The following is a 20575-nucleotide window of genomic DNA, read 5'->3' as shown; positions in this document are numbered from 1 at the left end:
GGCATCCAAGATGTAGGTGTCTTTTTTTCCGCAGTAGTTTCAATTTTGATATTTTTAGGTCAAACCGTTCTTGTCTGACAGTCATATCATGCAGGTCTATGGTCACGGTCTCAAAGAGCATGCACAGAGTCCAAATTAAAACAATTCCCCATCGTCCAAATTAAACAATTCCCCATCGTAAGTACACATTGATGGCCTAAGACTGGTGCATAGATATATATACACTAGATGTCGCCTCGTTCCAATGAACTGCCGTAGCCAAGGCGGCATCTATAGACCCCTTTTGCGCCGACGTCACAGTTAGTCACGGCGCTAGCTGGAGGCAAAACAAACGGAAAACTGGAGGCGGCCAATACAAACCAGCACAGATTCGGCTACATAATAAGGAGCTTAAATTATTATTTTTATTATTAAATGTCATCTTGTTGTGTTATTGGGTGCAAGAATCGATGAAAAATGAGTATGCTGTATCTGGAATTTTTATTTCTAGAAAATATCCACATCTTTAAAATTGCACCGTAATATGTCACTCTTTACATTGTCGTCTTCTTGGCGCTGGTTAGGCAGAACTGCGGATCGTACACACAAATCTTTACATGACCATTCAGCACATAGTTATAGGCATCTAAAGATTTATATGTCCTCAGTATCTCTATCGGGCAGGTGTAGAAGTCAGGCCACTCAACTGTTGGTAGCGTTAACGTTAATCCTGTCAGATCGTCCATCCATTGACTGAACGTGTACGGGTCGGCCAGTCTGGTTCCTTCCGTTAAAATTAACTTTTGCAAATAACAATCGCGGTCCTGGACAGTGAGTGACCTTGCACATTAAGATAAAACTGGATTTTCTCCAGTCATTGTTAAAAAAACAAGCTAACAAACTGGCAAACTAGCGTTAGTGAAGCGGCCAGAGGGATCTTTCTGCCTCCAGCTAAGCCCCGCCCACACAAATACGTCACCATGTTTACCAACTGTAAAAGGGTCTATTGTATATATCTATGCACCAGTCTGCGCACACGTCACACAATAGGAAGCGCCCGCGCCTTCAGATCACTCGGACGTGGCTGTCTACAAAAGGTAAAAACGATATAAATACTGTTCGTTTTCTCACACAAACCGCTCGTTTCGTGTCTTAGGCCATCAATGTGTACTTACGATGGGGAATTGTTTAATTTGGACGATGGGTAATTGTTTTAATTTGGACTCTGTGCATGCTCTTTGAGGGGGTGACCATAGACCTGCATGATATGACTGTCAGACAAGGTTTGACCTAAAAATATCAAAATTGAAACTACTGCGGAAAAAAAGACACCTACATCTTGGATGCCCTTGAGGTAAGCTAAAACATACCAAAATTTAATTTCAAAGTGAACTATCCCTTTAAAAGGCTTAAAAGAATGTGTGTGTGTGTATATATATATATATATATATATATATATATATATATATATATATATATATATATATATATAATTCTTATTTCTTATTTACTTTTTGTTATATTTTCCAATTGAATAGATTCTAAATATCAGTTCTAAACTGTAAAATATTATTGTTGGATTAACTTAAAAAAGTAAGTTACCTGTTTGCCTTAAAATTTGAGTTCACTGAAATTAAAATTTTCAGTTAACACAATGAAGGAGATTGGTTTAATAAACAGAACCTCTAAATATTATGTTCTCTGAACCACATTAATTATCTAAGTTGATTTGACAAAAGATAAAAAGTTGTGATAAATCATGAAAATAATTTTTTTACAGAATAGATTGTAAATTATTTTGTTTTTGTTCTATTTCAGCACCAAACATTATATCTCTGTGATCTCCTGTTACACCTATTTTCCCTCATCAATTGTTTATTGACTGTGAAAATGGCAAAAAGGTGACATTATACTGTAAATATCACCTGATGTGACGTTTCCTGCTGTTTTATTCTCGCACCTCGCTCTTGCCAGGTCAATCTCATTTACCACGTCACACATCTGAACAGCACAAACCTGCAAAAGAGACAGTGAGAGAGAGAGAGAGAGAGAGAGAGAACATTTCAGTTGTTTAACCACATCACAGCCTTCAAAGTAATTCAGTGATTCACCACAACATTCTTCTCAGGATAGTCTATTACTTTAAGGTGTCAGCTTTCATCTTGTAAGGCTTTCATTTTATATGCATATTTATGGATTGCTGTGAAGTCTCATGGGGGATTATTGTGGCTAAATATTTACAGCAAATGCCAACTAGGAATTAGATTCCACTGCTTGAAAAATCCACAATCTTAAAAACTCCTTTTTTGTCATTACACCATACAGTTTGCCATACACCATTCCTACTGACAAAATGACAGACCGTTGCTCGCCCGTACGCTAGCGGCACACAGACAAAAGAGCGCCGTTGCACTGTGGAGATGATATCATGCCTGTAAGGGAGAAAAGGCGCGTGGGGCCAGTGAGTAATAGTCAGATTGCTCACTGATGTCCACTGCTGATGACAAATTCATGCTGACAGTCAGTGGCAGACAGCCTGCGGTCAATAAGAACGTGAAAGTCCAACGAACAGCTTGAGAAGGTCAATGAAGACACGGTGCCGGGGAAGAGGGGTGTAATGGACAGGGAGGACTGAATCCCAATAGTGATAATAATCGTATATGTGTGTGGGTGTTTGTGATGCTTTGCGTATTGTCTTGAGTTAGCATCTATGCGTGCTTCTATTTTGGTATTATGTGTGCGTGGGCCTGCATTTGAGTGTGTGTGTATGGTGGGTACAGGTGTGTCTGTGCATTTCAATGTGAGAGTGGGCATAGTCTAGAGATCCGTGATCTAGAACAAGATAAGGTTACTGGGAAATGAAAAAAGTTCGATTTTAAGTCTGCTTTGCTAACGATAGATTCTCAATGTATTATGGACCTCTTTGTGCCAAATCACACTTAACCAAGGACATAAGCATTGAAAACATCTACAGTAAATCTCATCCACTGCCTTTATAAACAATTGATGGTTGGGAAAAGGTGTAGATAAGATTTTTTTCTTAGTCTCTTATGCTCACCAAGGTCAAAAATACAGTAAAACAGTAATATTGTGAAATATTATTACCATTTATAATAACTGTTTTCTACTATAATATGCTTTAAAATGTATTCTTGTGATGGCAAAGCTACATTTTCAGCATCATTACTCCAGTCTTCAGTGTCACATGATCTTCCAGAAATCATTCTAATATGCTGATTTGGTGCTTAAGTAACATTTATTATTATTATTAATGTTGAAAGCAGTTGTGCTGATTAATAAATGCCTCTACTGTCACTTCTAATCAATTAAAGGTATCCATGCTGAATAAAAGTATTATTTTCTTTCTGTATAACAGAATTCTGTATACAAGTATACAATTCTTTTTAAATGTCGTGAAAAATTTCACTGCTGTCATTTTCACCATATCTTAAATGATTTATTGTTTTTAACAGCAATCAGATACAAAAATGACAGTGATGGAAATGACATTTTTGGAATAAATGGGCCAGATCCTTCATCTTGCAGAAGCAAATTTCATTCTTTATGTATCCTAAATACACAATCAAATAAAAGATTCTGTAGGACAGTCGTAACAAATACATTTCACGCAATAAATATTGCAACTAAATAAATCACTTATATAATTATAAAAAATACATATTGTATATTTCACACATTCTTTTTCTAATATTTTCATATTTGTGTAATTGATTTTCATAGTTTACAAGGGTTTTCATAGCCTGGGTCAGTGACAAGGATAAAACAAAACAAAAAAAATCTCTACATAAAAGGCATTTGAAAAGTAGCAAAAGTAAATGAAGTCATGGTGAAAGTCCAACAAAAATCTTTAAGAAAAAAACTGAAAGGAAAGGGAAAAAACAAGTCGAGTCTTTAAGCTCATGGATTCTCATCTTTGGCCCTCGAGGTCCAGTTTCGCTCCAACCCTAATGAAAAACTTGAACAAGCCAATATAGATCTTCAGGATTAGAAAGTTACAGGCAGGTGAGTACAAGGTTGGAGTTAAAATCTGAAGGAAAGTGAACCTCGAGGGCCAGAGTTGAGAACTCAACTGACCATACTACAAACAGAAAAAGTGAAAATCATCGAGAAGCACACAGCTGTTTCAAAATATCTTGAAGAGGAGCCCTGTAATGAAGTTTACCTGCTCTATGACACTGCCAATAACATCTAAATGATGGATCTGCATTTCGAGATAAATGTTTAGAAGGAGAGCAGCAGAAATGATGCTGAAAATATAGGTGCTATTTTTGCTGGGTTTCAGCTGTCACTCTCCGGTACTTTGGTGCATGGATAATAGGGTCAGCTCAAGTGAGAGGCTGCTTCACTGCCATCATCAGCCATGCGTGCACCTATAATCCCCACCAGCAGAAGATTCCATCATACTTTTTATTGCATCATCTGACCTTGTGTAGCTCTTAAGACACTGTAAAAGTAGAAGTGGAAGGGAAGAGTACACAAAAAAAAAAAAACCTTGAAAAAACACTGAAAATGCAGCTATCTTCAGTTAATAATTGCCTTCTCAGTCTGAAGTATAAAAGGTTGTATCCTGTGTGCTAGTCAAGGTTGGTAACATCATTTGCTTCATGGAAACAAATAATAAACTGCAGGTTTGGATTAGAGAAGTTACTATGGAGCCGATTATTTGCTTCTCCATAAAACTGAGGACAAAGGAGCCATTTAGAGGTTGTTTACAGTGATTTGCCTAAATTACAATAACAGTCTGCTATTCGTCTGATAATAAATCTCCCAGATTCCCTCAAATATTTCCTCTCAGAGTTACATCAGATAACGGATGCGCATTCTTCCTTATGCGTTGGCGCATTCATCAGGTGCAGGGTCCATTGCGTGTGAAAGCGACCCAATAAAGCGGAGGGTCAGGCATCGGGCCGATCTCTGATGCATTCCTGGCGAACCGCACACACTCAGCTCATATATTTGTGTTTATGCTCAAATTATTTGCGAGAGTTCAGCTATGTAAGTGGATTCCCTGCTGGAAAATCCAGCTTAGGCTGGATTGCTGTGTTTTGGAACATGATAGCAGGTCTAAGCTGGTTATTAGCTGGTCCATGCCTTGTGTTTTTACACATCTTTTTTTCCTCAAACAGCTCATTTCCAAAAATATCAGCACATAATCCATCTCTCACTGAATAAGTCTAGGATCCTGCTAAAAAAAATAACCTTTAAACCATGCTGGTTAAAGATGATCTAGCTGGTCTCCCAGCCTGGCCAAACAAGCATTCAGCTATAGTTTTTTGGGCAGAGACCAAAAGCCCTGTAAAACCAGCAAACAAAACCATCTTTGGAGACCAGAAAACCACGATGAGTAGTTAAAAGAGTATATTCTTCCTTTAAACAGTCTTTAAGGGCAGTATTGATCTATTTGCTTAATGCCAGCCTTCCTTTTCAGTGGCATTTGAGAGAAAGGGACAGAAGGCCAGGGGATTGTCCCCTAAACAATGACCATGCAATGACTCAGACCAAGACCTTGGCAACAGTACATCAACCACAGAGCTTCTCAATGACACGCCAAATGAGAAGCTCACCAGAAAAATAGTGTTGCATTATATGAGATTAGATTGTCTTATCGCTCAAACAATTTGCATTGGATTTTTTAAACAAACGATGGTTCACATGTACCAAGGGGTCCAAAAGTCAATAGTTTGATATGTGGCCTGTAGTACAGAATCGTTCTTCTCCAAATATACCCTATAAAATTCCTTTAATGGTCTCAGGTCTGTCTATATGCATTAAATCCCTGCAAATAAAATATTTTATTCGTTTTACAAAGTAAAGTTAACAAGATATTTAAAGGGGTGGTATAACGCCCTTTTCACAAGATGTCAAATAAGTATTTGATGTCCTCATAATGTGTATGTGAAGTTTTAGCTCAAAATACCCGACAGATATTTTATATAGCATGTTAAAATTGTCAGTTTTTGAGGGTGAGCAAAAACACACCGTTTTTGTGTCTATCCCTTTAAATGCAAATGAGCTACTGTTCCCAGCACAGAGGGCGGAGCTATACTCTCAGAAAAAAAGGTACAAAAGCTGTCACTGGGACAGTACCTTTCAAAAGGGTTCTAATATGTACCATTTAGGTACTAATATGTACACTTTTGGTACCAATATGTACCTTTGAGGGACTAATATGCACTATTTAGGTACAAAGGTGTACCTTTTGAAAAGGTACCGCCACAGTGACAGCTTTTGTACCTTTTTTTCTGAGAGTGTACAACAGCTCGTGTCCTTTTACCTCACACAGACATGCACTGAAAATTTCAAAAACGTTTAGCCTTTTATGTTCAAACTGGAGTCAGACAATGATGGACAGACTCAAGAAGAAGTGGCAACATGTAGAATGCAACAGGACATTTCTGAATGGTTAGTTGATGAATTTATGTAGCTTATGTGTAGTTATCTTCTAGTCATTGATTAGCATATTCTGTCATGATGATCTATAAATCGCGTTCCCGGGGGAGGGGTTTATGTAAATTCTAGGGTTAGTAATGTCATTAAACCGGGAGGAATGTCTTGTTGTAACTTTGCAGATGTTGTTTATGCTCAAACAGCAACATTACACACTAACTAAAGTTAAAAAAGTGAAATCATAATCAACCACCCCTTTAATGTAGGAAATGTACTGTATGTCAGGATGATCTGGTTAATATTTGTATGACGTATGAAGTTTGATTTGTGACCTATAGTACTAATCTTAAGTATTTATTTTCCATTTATGTATTATTTCTTTGTTGTAAATAAATAAACATACATACATACATACATACTATACATACATGACTGAATGGATGGTCACAGGACTGTCTATATGCATTCAATTCTATTAATTTCACAAAGTAAGGTTGATTTAATATAAGAAATTACATGCTGTTTTAATGGAAAATATGTACGTTTACAATTAAAAAAGTTTATTTAATTATTTTTTTAGATAGTACTTTTTAGTTCATTAATTATGTAATCACTAATCAGTCATCATTACATTAGTTTTAGCAATTAAAAAAGTTCTGATTGTTCAAACGTGGCATTCTGCGGTTTAATATAATGATAACTAAACAGCATAACTGACGAATTTTCATCATAGCTGTGTAGTTTCATGCCTCTCGTATCATTCTGTCATCATTTATTTCTTATCGCATAATAAAATAATGAATCTCATATTAACATGCCCATTTCTTCATTTATCTAGAAAGTAGATGAAAAATAAGCAAGATAAAAGATCAGCAGGTCATTATTGCAAAATAACCCCCTTCAGGCTGGTACAAGACCTGATCAGTTTATTTCAGCTGGATGCACGTTATCCCTTACATATTAACGGTTTAGTTTGTCGTATCAACATAATACGATCCAGCTCAAATCCGCAACTAATACCACTAAACACAGCATGCAGGGTTGTTACACACACACACACACACAGCTGAGCTGAATAATGAAGTCCTGTGCCTCAGATGACTTATCAGAACATCTGCTGACCTCTGGGATGAACCTGCTACACTCGTTCCTGAGACAGATAATAGTGCCGCTCTGCTCAAGCCTGTTAGTGTAAATGCAGACAGCAGCAGATTTTGCACAGAGTGAGGAAGTAACAAACGACAACTTGGCGAGCAGATGTTCTGTAAAACCGTCTATTGTAGTGTTACAGAGCTGGCTGAGGAACACAGATTCTTTTGCAAATTTAAAGGTGATGTGTGTAATTGTTTTGAATATACTGTCTGGATTGATGCTTCACTTTTGGTGAGCTCAAGTACAAACAGGCCATATGCCATCCATATGGGTGATCTGCAGTATTTATAAACTCCAGTTTTATGCATTCACTGACAATTCAGTTTATCACTTTGCTTACGGCATAGAAGCCACGGCACACTGTGTTATTTCAAAATCATGACTATTTGGGAATGCTTAACAGTATTTTGGCAGTTATAATGTGCTGTCAGTGAACTATTTATTTGTATTACCATGAGAACAGAAGTATCAGGTAACATTGGGACATGCACTTTTGTTTCATTGCCTTTCAAGCTAAGTGCAGTTGGACAGTTGTCATAGCATGTAATTTTACTGTCCAATCTCTTTTCTTATATTTTCTACATTTCGATGAACACTGATTTTGTCAACAGCGATGGTCGTACATTTATTTGCTCGAATTGTGTTTTAATTTTTGAGCAATATCAAGTATAAGTGGTAACTGGCCTGGTACAGTGGTGCAGTTTTTCTCAATCAATTTGACATATTTCTCCAAACTCAGGTCCCTGCTCTCAAAACAATGAACACAGCCAAATAAAACACTCTTACCTTAGCCAAACAGTTCAACTTTACTGCAAAATAAATAACTGAATTTTTACTGGAAATGCATTTATTACTATCATCAAAACAGGTGTGTTCTATATTGATTTTATAACAGATTCAGCAACACACAAAAACAATACGGTTATTTACGGTTACGGTTAAGTTATTCAATGAGGAGTTTTGTTATATACGTTTTTTCCCCAATTACAAACACAAACATGCAGCAAATGTACTCTTGTACAGTTCTGCAATCACTGAACTTTATTGATCACGCCTCTAATTCACATCAGGCCAGAGCAATTCATCAACATCACAGATTATATTCTTATCAGGCATCATGGGGGAAAAAAATGGTACTTCTGCCATAACATCTCCACAGGCCTCTTCCATTGTGTTTGGTTCATTGTTTAACAATGACATGCTCTTATTCCGTTGAAAACAAACTTGGTCATCCTGAGTCTGAGGCTGTCTCAAAACTCAAATGTACATCAGCAATCATAATAAAGTTCATAAATACTCAATACTCAAAAATATAGAAGTTGAATGCCATAGTAACACTCTGGTTCTGTTTCCTAGCTTCGCTCAAGGAGAGGCCACGAGTTATTATTACATGGTCACTTAGGGTGATTCCACTTTCATTTGAAAGTCTGTACCTTCTACGTCTCTTCACTCCTCTATTATCCTGCTGTCCCCTTTCTTTCTGTTCATGTCTTATTACAATTTCTCCTCTTATTCTTTCCACCACATCAACACCTACATCACATTTTCCCATCTCTTCTCCTTCACCTTTATCCCTATAGTCTACTCTTCATATGCCCTCTCCTTCTCTTAATCCCCCTCCTCCTCTCCCCTCACCTCTTTCTACTTGATCCACTCTTTCTCTTTCTCTTCCTCTCATTACACCCATTCCTTAACTCTCTCTTTTTTGTATAACAATGTTTGTTACTTTTGAAAATAGATGTAATAGTTCATGCATTTGTGATAGCTGTGTAAACAATTAGAAAAATTGAGTTTTGTTTGTTGTGTTTGGAAAAATGGTAAATAATATTTTTGTAAAATCAATTACAGTTTTTCTCAATTGCTAAAACACTAAAACCTATTGGCTGAACAAATTTCTCAGTTGCCTGAACTCATTTAGCTAATTGTGCTGTCTGTTGTCAATATACCTTTAACCATTTCACATGGTAAAACACAATTTGCAGATCTCACTTGAACATTGTGCTTTCCATTTGTTACAGTTTTTCTCGATTGCTTAAACACTATAACCAGGCTTTTGAACTAAAATTTCAAAACCATAATGCCATTTATCAAAAAGCACACCCATTTCACTAAACTATAGGCCTAAACACTATTCCCTGTTTTGACACATGAGTCAGATTTGTTGAACTGTCACTGCAAAACTCTACACACAAATCCCTTCATTTCTCATTGACTAGACCATGTTGTCATTTAGAAAGCACTAGCATTCAATATTGTTCACTCAAGTCAGCACAGCTTCAGCTCAGTTAGCACACAATTACCCAGGTGGAAACACTAAGAGTCAAAATTGAACACACATCAATCAGATCCTTCGATAGATAGATAAAAGGGCCCAAATCAGTTTATTGAGTTTTGGAACAATGGATCCATAAAGACATGAAGGAAGAGATCGAGGAGGAATACAGTTTTTACCAACTGCTTACACACAAAATCTTTTCATGTCACACGATTTTTGAAACCTCTCACTCAAAGTGCAAAACTACATGCCAAATCTTCAAAACCATAAGCTATTTCTCAGCCTTTGACTCAGTTTTCAATTGCATAAAACACTTTTTGCAAAACACTACACACAATCCTCTACCTAAAACACAAAGATCTATCAGGAAGTGACTTGCTTTCCTTTTCCAAACACAACCAATCAAAATGCTACACTTATTCACCAGGCTACACAGACACACTCCTCACATGTGCAAACACTAATTGCTTAACTGATCACTAACCAATCACTGCTTTACTGTAGTATAGGCCAAAATAGGTCAAAGGTCAGATGATCTGTTTTGAACAATGGATTCCTGGGACCCCCCGGGACCCCCAGGCAAAGCCCCTGAGGGCAAAGTTTGGTTTTTCAGCAAGAGTGAATGGTTTTGAGTGTAGAGCTTCATTTTGACCTGAAAATAGGATGTTTGGGAAATTGGGTGAGACGTTATGGATTTGTGTTTACAGTTTTGAGAATACGAGGCATAGTTTCAAGAAATGTGTTTACAGTTTTTTACGATTGCTATGACAGATTTTTCAATACATTTAACAATTTTCCAAAACTCTTAACACAGTTAGCACTACATCCGTCTGTGTAAGCTATACTATTAACACATTTCTTGTTGCTTTAACACAAAATGCATACAGTTAACACAAATTTAAAATGCTTGAACTTCTTTTACACACAAGCTCAAACAAGACCAAAACAATGGATTTTTACTGCCAAATTTACCAATGCTTTAACACTGTATGTCAGAACAGATAACACCATGTTCTAAACCTAACCTTACAGTAAAGTCAAGGTAAACAGCTGTTTATATTGTGAACTGAAACACAAATATATCCCCTGTATTTTATTCTATTCTTACTGAGAAACAGCTGATTGAATTATGCAAATAATTAGAAGATGACTATTTTTTTATTTCTTTTTTTATTCTTCTGGTGCTTTTTCTGTTCGTATATTTTGTATTTTCACATTATTCCATTGCTAGTGAGAAACAGCTGATAAAGTTATGCAAATATGGGACAATGTGGCATTCCACCATTCCCGTCTAGTCACAGCCTGGTTTGACGCCCATCAGAGGATAATGTCCATTTTCCTTGCCCCTTACTTCCCTTTCCTCAACCCCATTGAGGAGTTTTCTCAGCCTGGAGATGAAAGGTTTTTGACCATAGTCCACAGGACCAAATGTCCCTCCTGTATGCAAAAGATGCTGCATACCAAGACATCACAGCTGAACACTGCCAGGATACAGTAAGGCAAGCCAAAAGATTCTTCCCAAGATGCCTTGCCAGGGAAGATATCAGGTGTGATGTGGATGAGAACGTGGACAAATGCAGAAGACCGGGCAGATTAGAAGATGGCTTTTTCTGTTTGTATATTTTGTATTTTCACATACAGTAATACTGTAAATGGCAGCTATATGCATATTTTTGTTATCTTGCAGAAATGTCCTGTTGCAAATAAAGCCGTTACTGCAGCAATTCTGTCTCTGTCTTCTTTTTTCATAAACCATACATTCTATAAAGCTACTCTAAGAAGGGTCATTTATTTTGTTGTATTGAATTTCTGCTGCTGCAAAAAACAAAAAAACAACAACAAAATGCATGCATTTACATTACAAACAAAACAAAAATGTAGAGAGACTTCAAAAAAAAAACAAAAAAAACCTGCAGTGCAAAACAAAATCTATGATCAATACAATATACTGTCTGTATAAGGGCCTACCTGACACATATAAAATAATGTAGTTTCTGTAATTCCATCTGATGTTAGTGTTTTTTTTTCTCATTGTGTTATGATTGACTAAATGTTCCTGTTGGAAGAGAACATGTGTTAGTGTTTTGAATAATTATTTGATTTTGAAACATGTTTGCAGTGTTTTGTTGGACATAGTGTATTGTGTTAGTGTATTATTGTATTTTGAAAATTAGTTTTGGAGTTTAGTTTACAATGTGTGATTTTGAGCATGAAATTAACCGTTTTGCCAATTGTGTGTTTTAGGTGTGTTGGTGCGTTAAGAGTTTAGGAAATTTGTTAAATGTATTGAAAAAACTGTCATAGCGATTGTAAAAAACTGTAAGCAATCGAGAAAAACTGTAGCAGCACTGACTGCTCAATAGATTTTGACTGGTTGCAGGTTCATATCAACAAAGAACAAGAATAGGGTATATGTCGAACGTCGCATGACGAAACCGGAAACCTGGTCTCATTGCATCCGCTTGTCATAGAAAGTGTTAACAGCCGTATGAACTGACGCCGATATCTATGGAATTTTAAGGTAATCAGCTAACCTACCTATCTCACTTTGTTATTAGCGTTTTATTCTATTTAAATATCTAAACGTTAGTGTGAAGATTTTTTTTTTTTTTTACTTTTAAATATCGATCTTCACATGCGAGGGACATTGATTATGATCATCTTTGCTCGCTCCTTTTAAGTTATCTTGAGTAAAACAGTAAAAAAATGCAAGAAGCACATACAAAAGACCTGAACCGGAAGCGATGCGTTCTGTTTTCCGGTTTCGTAATGCGACGTTCGACATATACCCTATTACAGTATCACAGAGACAAAGGACAAGTTTGTGAGATGCAGGGTACAGTACTGTAAAAATAGGGGTACAAGGAGGAGGAAGAACACAAAAAAATTGCAAAGAGCAAAGCAGAGTAGTAATTTCAGATCAGTTTTGAGCAACTATGATAGAATGTTTTCGCTCATCAAAAGACAATGACGGAAACATATGAAATTTGTTTTGAGATTAAAAAATGTACTTCTCCTTGAACTTTTTGATGGTACAGTAAGGTGCACCTGTAAGTCTAAACAGAATAGCAGTCCATAGATATCTTTCGAGAACTATATGTTTCGAACAATGTGTTTTCTGTTTTTTGGTGTATTGTTTAGTGACTGCTTGATAGTGTATATCATTTTGATCACTTTGTTTATGATTTGAGAGCAGTGTTTGATTTTGAACACAGGTAAAACTGTTTTGAGGCGAAAATTTCATTTTTGCAAGAGGAGTCAGAGGTTTTGTGAATAGTGCTTGAAGATGAGGTTTTGTGTTTAATGTTTTCAGAAAATAGAGCAAGGTTTTAGAAATTGTGTTTTAGCAATTGAGAAAAACTGTAAAAGAGCTGCAAATGTTTTTACTGATATATTCACATTTTAGTTGGCCGTGTGAACTGTTGTGAACACATTTGAGAATTTTGTACACAATGTTATGAGAAGATTGTGCATATGATTTGTAGTCTGTATAAAATGAATGAAAATGCACAATCTGTTTAGGACAATTACAAAGTGTTCAGATCACTGTGTTAATTGAGAGCAGTAATCTTAGTTTGGAGAAATGTGTCAAATCCTTTGAGGAAAAACTGTTATGTTGAAATAAATATTGTGTGTATATAGAAACTACATGAAAATAATTTGTTGTCAAGATCATTTAAAACTTTTTGGCAAAGCATTCTCAGTAGCCATTAAACAAATTGCAAAAAATGAGGTGTCAAATATTCCTAAAGTCAAATACGAAGGGTCTTCTTACCTACAATTCATTTTACAGTCTCTATTAGTCAGAACATAATCCGCAGGAAACGGCTCCATAAATGTATGATTAACAATGAACAACAGATGAAAATCTGTAACTGTTTTATAACTTTAATAATAATAATAATAAATCTGCATCCACACCACTAGGTGTCAGTAAAAGTAGATGACTGCATTATTGATCAGTAAGGTACGCAACAGGTTTGGAAAATTCTTCTCACATATTGTTTTTCATATAAGACTACTTCCTCTTAGTTCTTATTAGTTTACAGGATGAACTTTTTCATTGTCCAGATCATTGTAATGAAGTAATGAAAAAGCTGTGATATTCTTTATGATAGTTTCAAAATCTTAAAGAAGCCTGAAATAGGGATGTCCCAGTCAGGTTTTTTTTTTGTGCAGGGTCAGGGGCTCAAATGTAAAAAAAAGGAGTATCTTTCTATCACAATGGAGTAATTCCAATACATGAAGACATTGGTAAATGTAAACATCTGTTACAATGGTAGATATGTTTAACAGACTGTGTGGTCACAATTATGAATATGGGACTACTGATATAAACTTCTCTTATATGATGTGTACAGTAAACAGAATAATTGCTACAAAAATAAGATAAGGTTAGAAAGCATAAAGCTCAAGGTATAAGAATGCCAGTCTGTCAGTCAAGTCCGAAGCAAGATGCAACTCATAGCAATGCGTTAAGGCAACAATGTCTCAGATAGTTTGACAGAAGATAAAAAATAAACAGCAAAAAAAATTTCTTTTGAGTGATTCCGGTACTATACGGTTATCCGGACCACACCTGACCACACATGACCACAACCGCTCTTGGTTGGTCGTAACCCCAGTGACGGGTAGGTTTAGGGGCGGGGTTGGGGTAGGTCATCACATGTGGTACAGATAACCGTATAGTACCGTGATTCCTTACAAAAGTGTGCATCAAATACGCTAATCACGGAAACTTGAACGTCCGTATGTGACGCGTTCAGACATCATTGGTTCTCGATCATCACACACACATTTAAGCTACTTCTTTTCCTTTTAATGGCGAACCTGCTTGAAGGTGCATATCGCCACCTACTGCACGACACCTGCGTGACATAAAATAATGGATAGGGTTTAGGATAGCCGATATCGATCAGTTAAAAAATCGGCCCGAAACCGATCCTTGAGATCATTATAGTTCATGTTTTTTCCTTTAATTTCTTAGATGATCTGCCAAATGTACATTTTGTCTAAAACAGCACTTGATTTATGCTGAATGATTAACCGGAATGATCCTTATAAATCTCGTCAGATGATGTCACCATAACTCAAAAGCCACAAGGGAAGCCAACAAGACCAACACAATGAACCAGCACAATGAAATCAACAGGTAGGCCTACAATCAATCACTGGTACACACACATCAGTGGATGAAACACTGATTAGCCCATCTTGTAAGTGGTCACAGCATAAAAAAAAAATTCAAAAGCCAACCTAAACCACTGCAGTTTTCCTAATTCTGCACACTCGCTCCATGCTGAGATTCCCTCTGTTAGGGTCTTCATGAGTTTAAACTCAAGCAAGTGCTGCTAGTGTGTCATGCAACAAAAATATCGTTGCTGTCAAGAAGTTCAGAACTGTACTATTTATGAGCAAAAAGGAGAAGAGGAAAAGCAATATAAACCTGAATAAAAAGGAAATACATCTGTTGCACACTCACACTACTGCTGTAAGTGAAAACCCCAAGTTAATCACTCAGCAGACTATGCAGAGCAGAGTCATAAATGACCACCCCAGAGACAACCATAAACTTCCTGCAAACACATCTGCTCTGTGTCACACCAAGAATTTAGATAAGAGAAGATTTTAGGGATTTTTCTGCCGCTCAATAAAACTGAGGACCCTCGTTCACTAAAACATGTCAGTTTTTGTTATTATAAAACTTTTGTATACGACTGAAGCATGACACCAATGTTCGGGGGAGTTTCCAGCAGCTGTTAAAACGATTTCACACCAACAAAACCTTTATAGTCAAAGAAAATATGTCAACAAAGCAGCCTAGATGAGACTGACTGGCAGAATCACATAGGAATAAATTAATAAACCAACAAATGTAAAAACAAACGAATGAATGAGTGAACAAACAAATGACGAATGAATGAATGAACAACGGTTGGATAGATAGATAGATAGATAGATAGATAGATAGATAGATAGATAGATAGATAGATAGATAGATAGATAGATAGATAGATAGATAGATAGATAGAGACGGGGATGGATGGATGGATGGATGGATGGATGGATGGATGGTAAATAGATAGACAGACAGCCAGATAGAAAGACAGATAGATAGATAGATAGATAGATAGATAGATAGATAGATAGATAGATAGATAGATAGATAGATAGATAGATAGATAGATAGATAGAGATGGGGATGGATGGATGGATGGATGGTAAATAGATAGATAGACAGACAGCCAGATAGATAGATAGATAGATAGATAGATAGATAGATAGATAGATAGATAGAGACGGGGATGGATGGATGGTAAATGGATAGACAGACAGCCAGATAGATAGATAGATAGATAGATAGATAGATAGATAGATAGATAGATAGATAGATATTTGAGCAATCAATCAATTACAATTTACAAACCTGTGAAATTAATCATTGGATAATCAAAAAGTAATCAATTAATATAAAATGTAATCACATAATATTTCATTCATTTTTCATCAAAACATCTACTGTACATTACTTATTGCTATAAACTGAATATCGTTTTTTAAATATATGATAAATATTGTTTATGTTTTTGTAAAAAAAAAATTTGATTATCAAATTCTTGATTCTTCTATTTATCCACTTGTAATTGATTGCTCACTTGATCTACCATTTTCTCATCTGATTTATCGATTTCTCAGTTCATTTATCAAATGATTATTGCGTGGCACATATGGGTCTCCCAGATAGATAGAGCAAGAGGACAACCTGAGAAAGACGGAACTCTAAGTGAGTGAAAAGCACTGAGCTTTCTTATTTCACACCTGAACAGTGCTATAAATATAGTTGGTATAGAGTACAGACGAAGGACGTTGTCATGGTGCTTAAGCAATAGGTGTCTCACATCTATTCTTCATGAGTAAGTGAGGTGGGCAGACAGACCGGACAGAAGAGCATTATGAGGTTTGGGTGTCGGGTGGGAGTGTTCTTGCATTGATGATGCAGTCAGAAGACTTGAGGAAATCTAAAGCTAATTTCTCTCCAGTTCTAGCACTAGCTCTTCACAGAGTGAGTAGCTCTTATCATCTGTCTGGAAAACTTTCTCCACGCACACAGTCTGCTGCCTTAAGCGTTCGTTTCCTGCGGTTAGAATTGTGAAGGAATGCCTGAATTCAAGTGCAAAAAAAAGCGAACTTAAAGAGAAAAACTTAAGAGAATACTTTTATCGAAATATAAATCTAGTTCTTTTGATTATATCAAAACAGCTCCAAGAGACAATGCATAAGAAACAAAGGAACCAAAATATTCTTCTTCTTTTTTTTTTGCAGTAAACAAGCCTTTTACTGAAGGCATAGTTTTGCATCAGGAATCTTGTGTGCTGCAACAAAACCTCATTATCATGATTCATACACATCTCCAGCTGTGAAACACCTCATTTGTTTCCTAAAGACTCTTTTCTTGACACAGATGAGCAAAAACAATTGAAAGTCATAACAATTTGTTTTGTACTTCAAATTAATTGTGTTATAATGTGTTCCTAGGCACAATTTTAATGATATGTTCTTTAAGCCTTACTCTTTGAATGACTTAACTTCATAGATTATCCTGCGAGAATAAAATGTACAGTAAAAAACTTATGGAATAATGGAAATAAAATGAAACAATCAAACTTTGTTGAACTGTATTTACGGGACTCAAATTGTATTGCTGCAGATATCTAAATAAATTGTTTTACATAATGATTCATTTATTTGTCTTTAAAAGTTTCCCTCAGGATCATTAGAATTCACAGTAAGTGTAAAGCACACATTAATTTGTCTTCCCTGAAGTGTCAAGAGTATATCAGTTTGAAAACCAGCTCAGTTGAAAGCTTGTTGACCTTAGAATAAAGTAAATTAGTGAAGAAGGCGGTGTATGTAGCCACCATCCACAAATACAACTTACTAACACGGTTTTTCATTGACATGATTACATGATTTCCATTGCACAAAAATACTTTTAAAGTGGGAAAAGGATCTTTACATTATTAAAATGTTCTTCACACTTAGAAAAAAAAAAGATAATTTTTTTAACTGTTCACTGAAAGGTTCTTTGGGGAACCAAAAATGGTTCTTCTAAGGCATCGCTGTGAAAACCCTCTTTAGGAACCTTCATTTTTAGAAGTGAAGTTTCAGTTCAAATGTTAAAGATGTTACATACATCATTTGGGAAACAGCTGATAAGAGCAGGAAGCTGAGGTGATGCCAACTATCTATCCAAGATAAAACAAATAGCATGCCAGCAACAAAGCTGAATCTATCACAGTCCTCCAAAAGGTAACAATATGTTTAAACTTGGATCAGAAAATCCACAGCTTCTTATACAGCTCAATTACATGCTGATAATGTGACTCAAGTGAAACAAATACATTTAAAACAACACTTAAACAACTAACACATCTTTTCCATTGCAACCAGCTGCTTTCCATCAACTGTGAAACATCCACCAACATGCAAGTCAACCTGAATTCCCATGTTTGCTGAAAGAAATAGCAGCAGGAATGTCTTCTAAAGGATGCTTTTAGCTGATGTTTGGTACATTTTATTCCAGAGTCAGTACCAAAATGTCTTTTCATTCAACGTCTGACATGGTGAGAGCGGCAGAGACCACTGCCTTTATCAGAGATTCAAGAGGGTGAAGTGTGCTAAAAGTGCCGGTAAGAGGCTTTTATGAACACTGAAGTGTATGATTTACACTGTTAGTGAATGCTCCGGTTACAATTGACATGTGTATCATAGATGAACCAAAACTGTGCAACATTTTGGTTTTGCACATTTTCATTTTTCATTTTGTTTTCCCCCTGGTTTTGCTAAGTGCCTAATTTTTCCCTTAATATGGAAATAGATAGATAGATAGATAGATAGATAGATAGATAGATAGATAGATAGATAGATAGATAGATAGATCCTACTTCTATAGAATCCTATAGCCTATTATAGCTATAGCGAGAACAATAATAAACTAATTAACACAATTAAAGCTATTTCCAATTAAGATTCACAGTAAAAAGGGGACATTTTATACAGACGATGTGCAAGTATTCGCAGAGATTATGGAGATTGGTGTTAGTGAATGCGTAAAAACCAATAAAATAGACGAGTAGCCTACAAGGTGGGAAACTAAAACCATGACCTCGGCTCGCGTGCCTCAAAAATGTTCATGATTAAAGCCATAATGATTTTAATAAGTAATTTTCTGGTTGATTCCTCGCTTTCTGGACAGGTGCGTTCACCCCTTCTTCGAGGTAAAAAAAAAAAAAAAAAAAAAACAACGAAAAGAAAAGTAGTAGCCTAGGCTAGGCTATTTTAAGATGCATTGTCTTAAAAACAAAAACAAATCAGCACGTGCATCTGACATGCTATAGACGGCTACATATTTGCTTAAGTCAACATTATCATGCCTTTATAAAGTAAAAGATACACGTCTCCTTCACTCGTCCCACAGCGCTACTGCAGTCTTTTTAATCAAGGATCCAACTTCTCGGTGGCTGTCAGATGTATCATGGTTTTTATTAAATATGCGAGGTAGCCTACATAACGTTATACCTAATGGATTTAAAATCATTTAAAAAAATATGTTAACATGCCAACGGTATACTGACTGTAATGAAACAACCAACTGTATGCTATTTAAAATACAACAAAAGCACAAAAACAAATACTTACCGAAGAAAACACGCAGCTCAGCTTTAAAGCCAATAAAACCAACTTTGAGGAGTCCATCGCAGATGCTTTTTCTTCTGTGAATGTTCGATTACCGTGAATTGAAAACAAAAACTTGAATCCGTAAAGTTTATCCTGCTTTTAAAAATAAAGTAAATCAAACGCTATCACATCGGACACGGTGTTGGCAGATGAGTAAAGCATAAGTTCATTTGAGGGGACATCATCATAAGTGCCCTGAGTGAGCAGTCCTCCGGGTGAGTGGCTCATTTCGCCGCACGAGCTGCTGACAGTTCAGCGACCAATGAGGGAATCACAATCAGAGCACGAGAGGAGCTCCACAGCTTCACATGCGAGATCTATTGACAACACACTCAAGACTGCATCACTCTTGTTCGTCATCAGCTTACGACTGTCTTTGTTGCGTTAGTGCGAAAGCAATAGATGAAATGTCAAGGTCTATGCTCTTTGTGAACACCTGGCTGCAGAAAATGATTCATGTGTGCGCTTGTTTGGTTGCTTTTAAATACGCTTAAAAAAAATACACTAAAAAATTGAACTGCGTGTTGCCTGAACTGTGGAAACGTCGATTGGTCGATGAAACCTGTTCAGAATATCACTGCACAGTTCCTTTTGCTGCTGTTTTCCATATTTTGCTGGACAGCAACGTTCTGTTATGTCAGGGATTATCTTCTACATGCAGGATGTCATGTAATGAAATTGTTTATTTTCACAACAATATAACAGGCGCAGGCCTGACGCACAACTTTAAAGGAGCAAATACTGTGTAGGCTACGGAGAAAATATATATTTTTAGGTTAAAAAAACTAGGCCTAAGACAATTCCAAAATTAGCTGTTATCTTATGGTTTGCGCTGTGTTTTGCCCATGTATGAGGTCCTGCACTCTCAGAAAAAAAGGTACAAAAGCTGTCACTGTGGCGGTACCTTTTCAAAAGGTACACCTTTGTACCTAAAGAGTGCATTTAAGTCCCTTAAAGATACATATTGGTACCAAACGTGTACATATTAGTACCTAAATGGTACATATTAGAACCCTTTTGAAG

At 36.3% G+C, this 20575-nt stretch overlaps 1 protein-coding gene across 1 annotated transcript in view; it reads right to left on the bottom strand.

Moving 5' to 3' along the window:
- vipr1b (vasoactive intestinal peptide receptor 1b) overlaps nt 1-19892 on the bottom strand; it is a 68962-nt gene extending 49070 nt beyond the window's left edge. Inside the window, exons 1-2 of the mRNA XM_079862899.1 lie at nt 19514-19892; nt 1905-1995 (exon numbers count right to left, since the gene is read on the bottom strand). Coding sequence (XP_079719025.1) covers nt 1905-1995; nt 19514-19570 — 148 coding nt within the window. The 5' untranslated portion in view covers nt 19571-19892. The remainder of the gene's footprint in view (nt 1-1904; nt 1996-19513) is intronic.
- Nucleotides 19893-20575: the final 683 nt, after the last annotated feature.

Source organism: Squalius cephalus, assembly GCF_949319135.1.
Source record: "Squalius cephalus genome assembly, chromosome: 25".
In the NCBI taxonomy this organism is placed as follows: domain Eukaryota; kingdom Metazoa; phylum Chordata; class Actinopteri; order Cypriniformes; family Leuciscidae; genus Squalius; species Squalius cephalus.
This window is presented reverse-complemented; position numbering and strand designations above follow the sequence as displayed.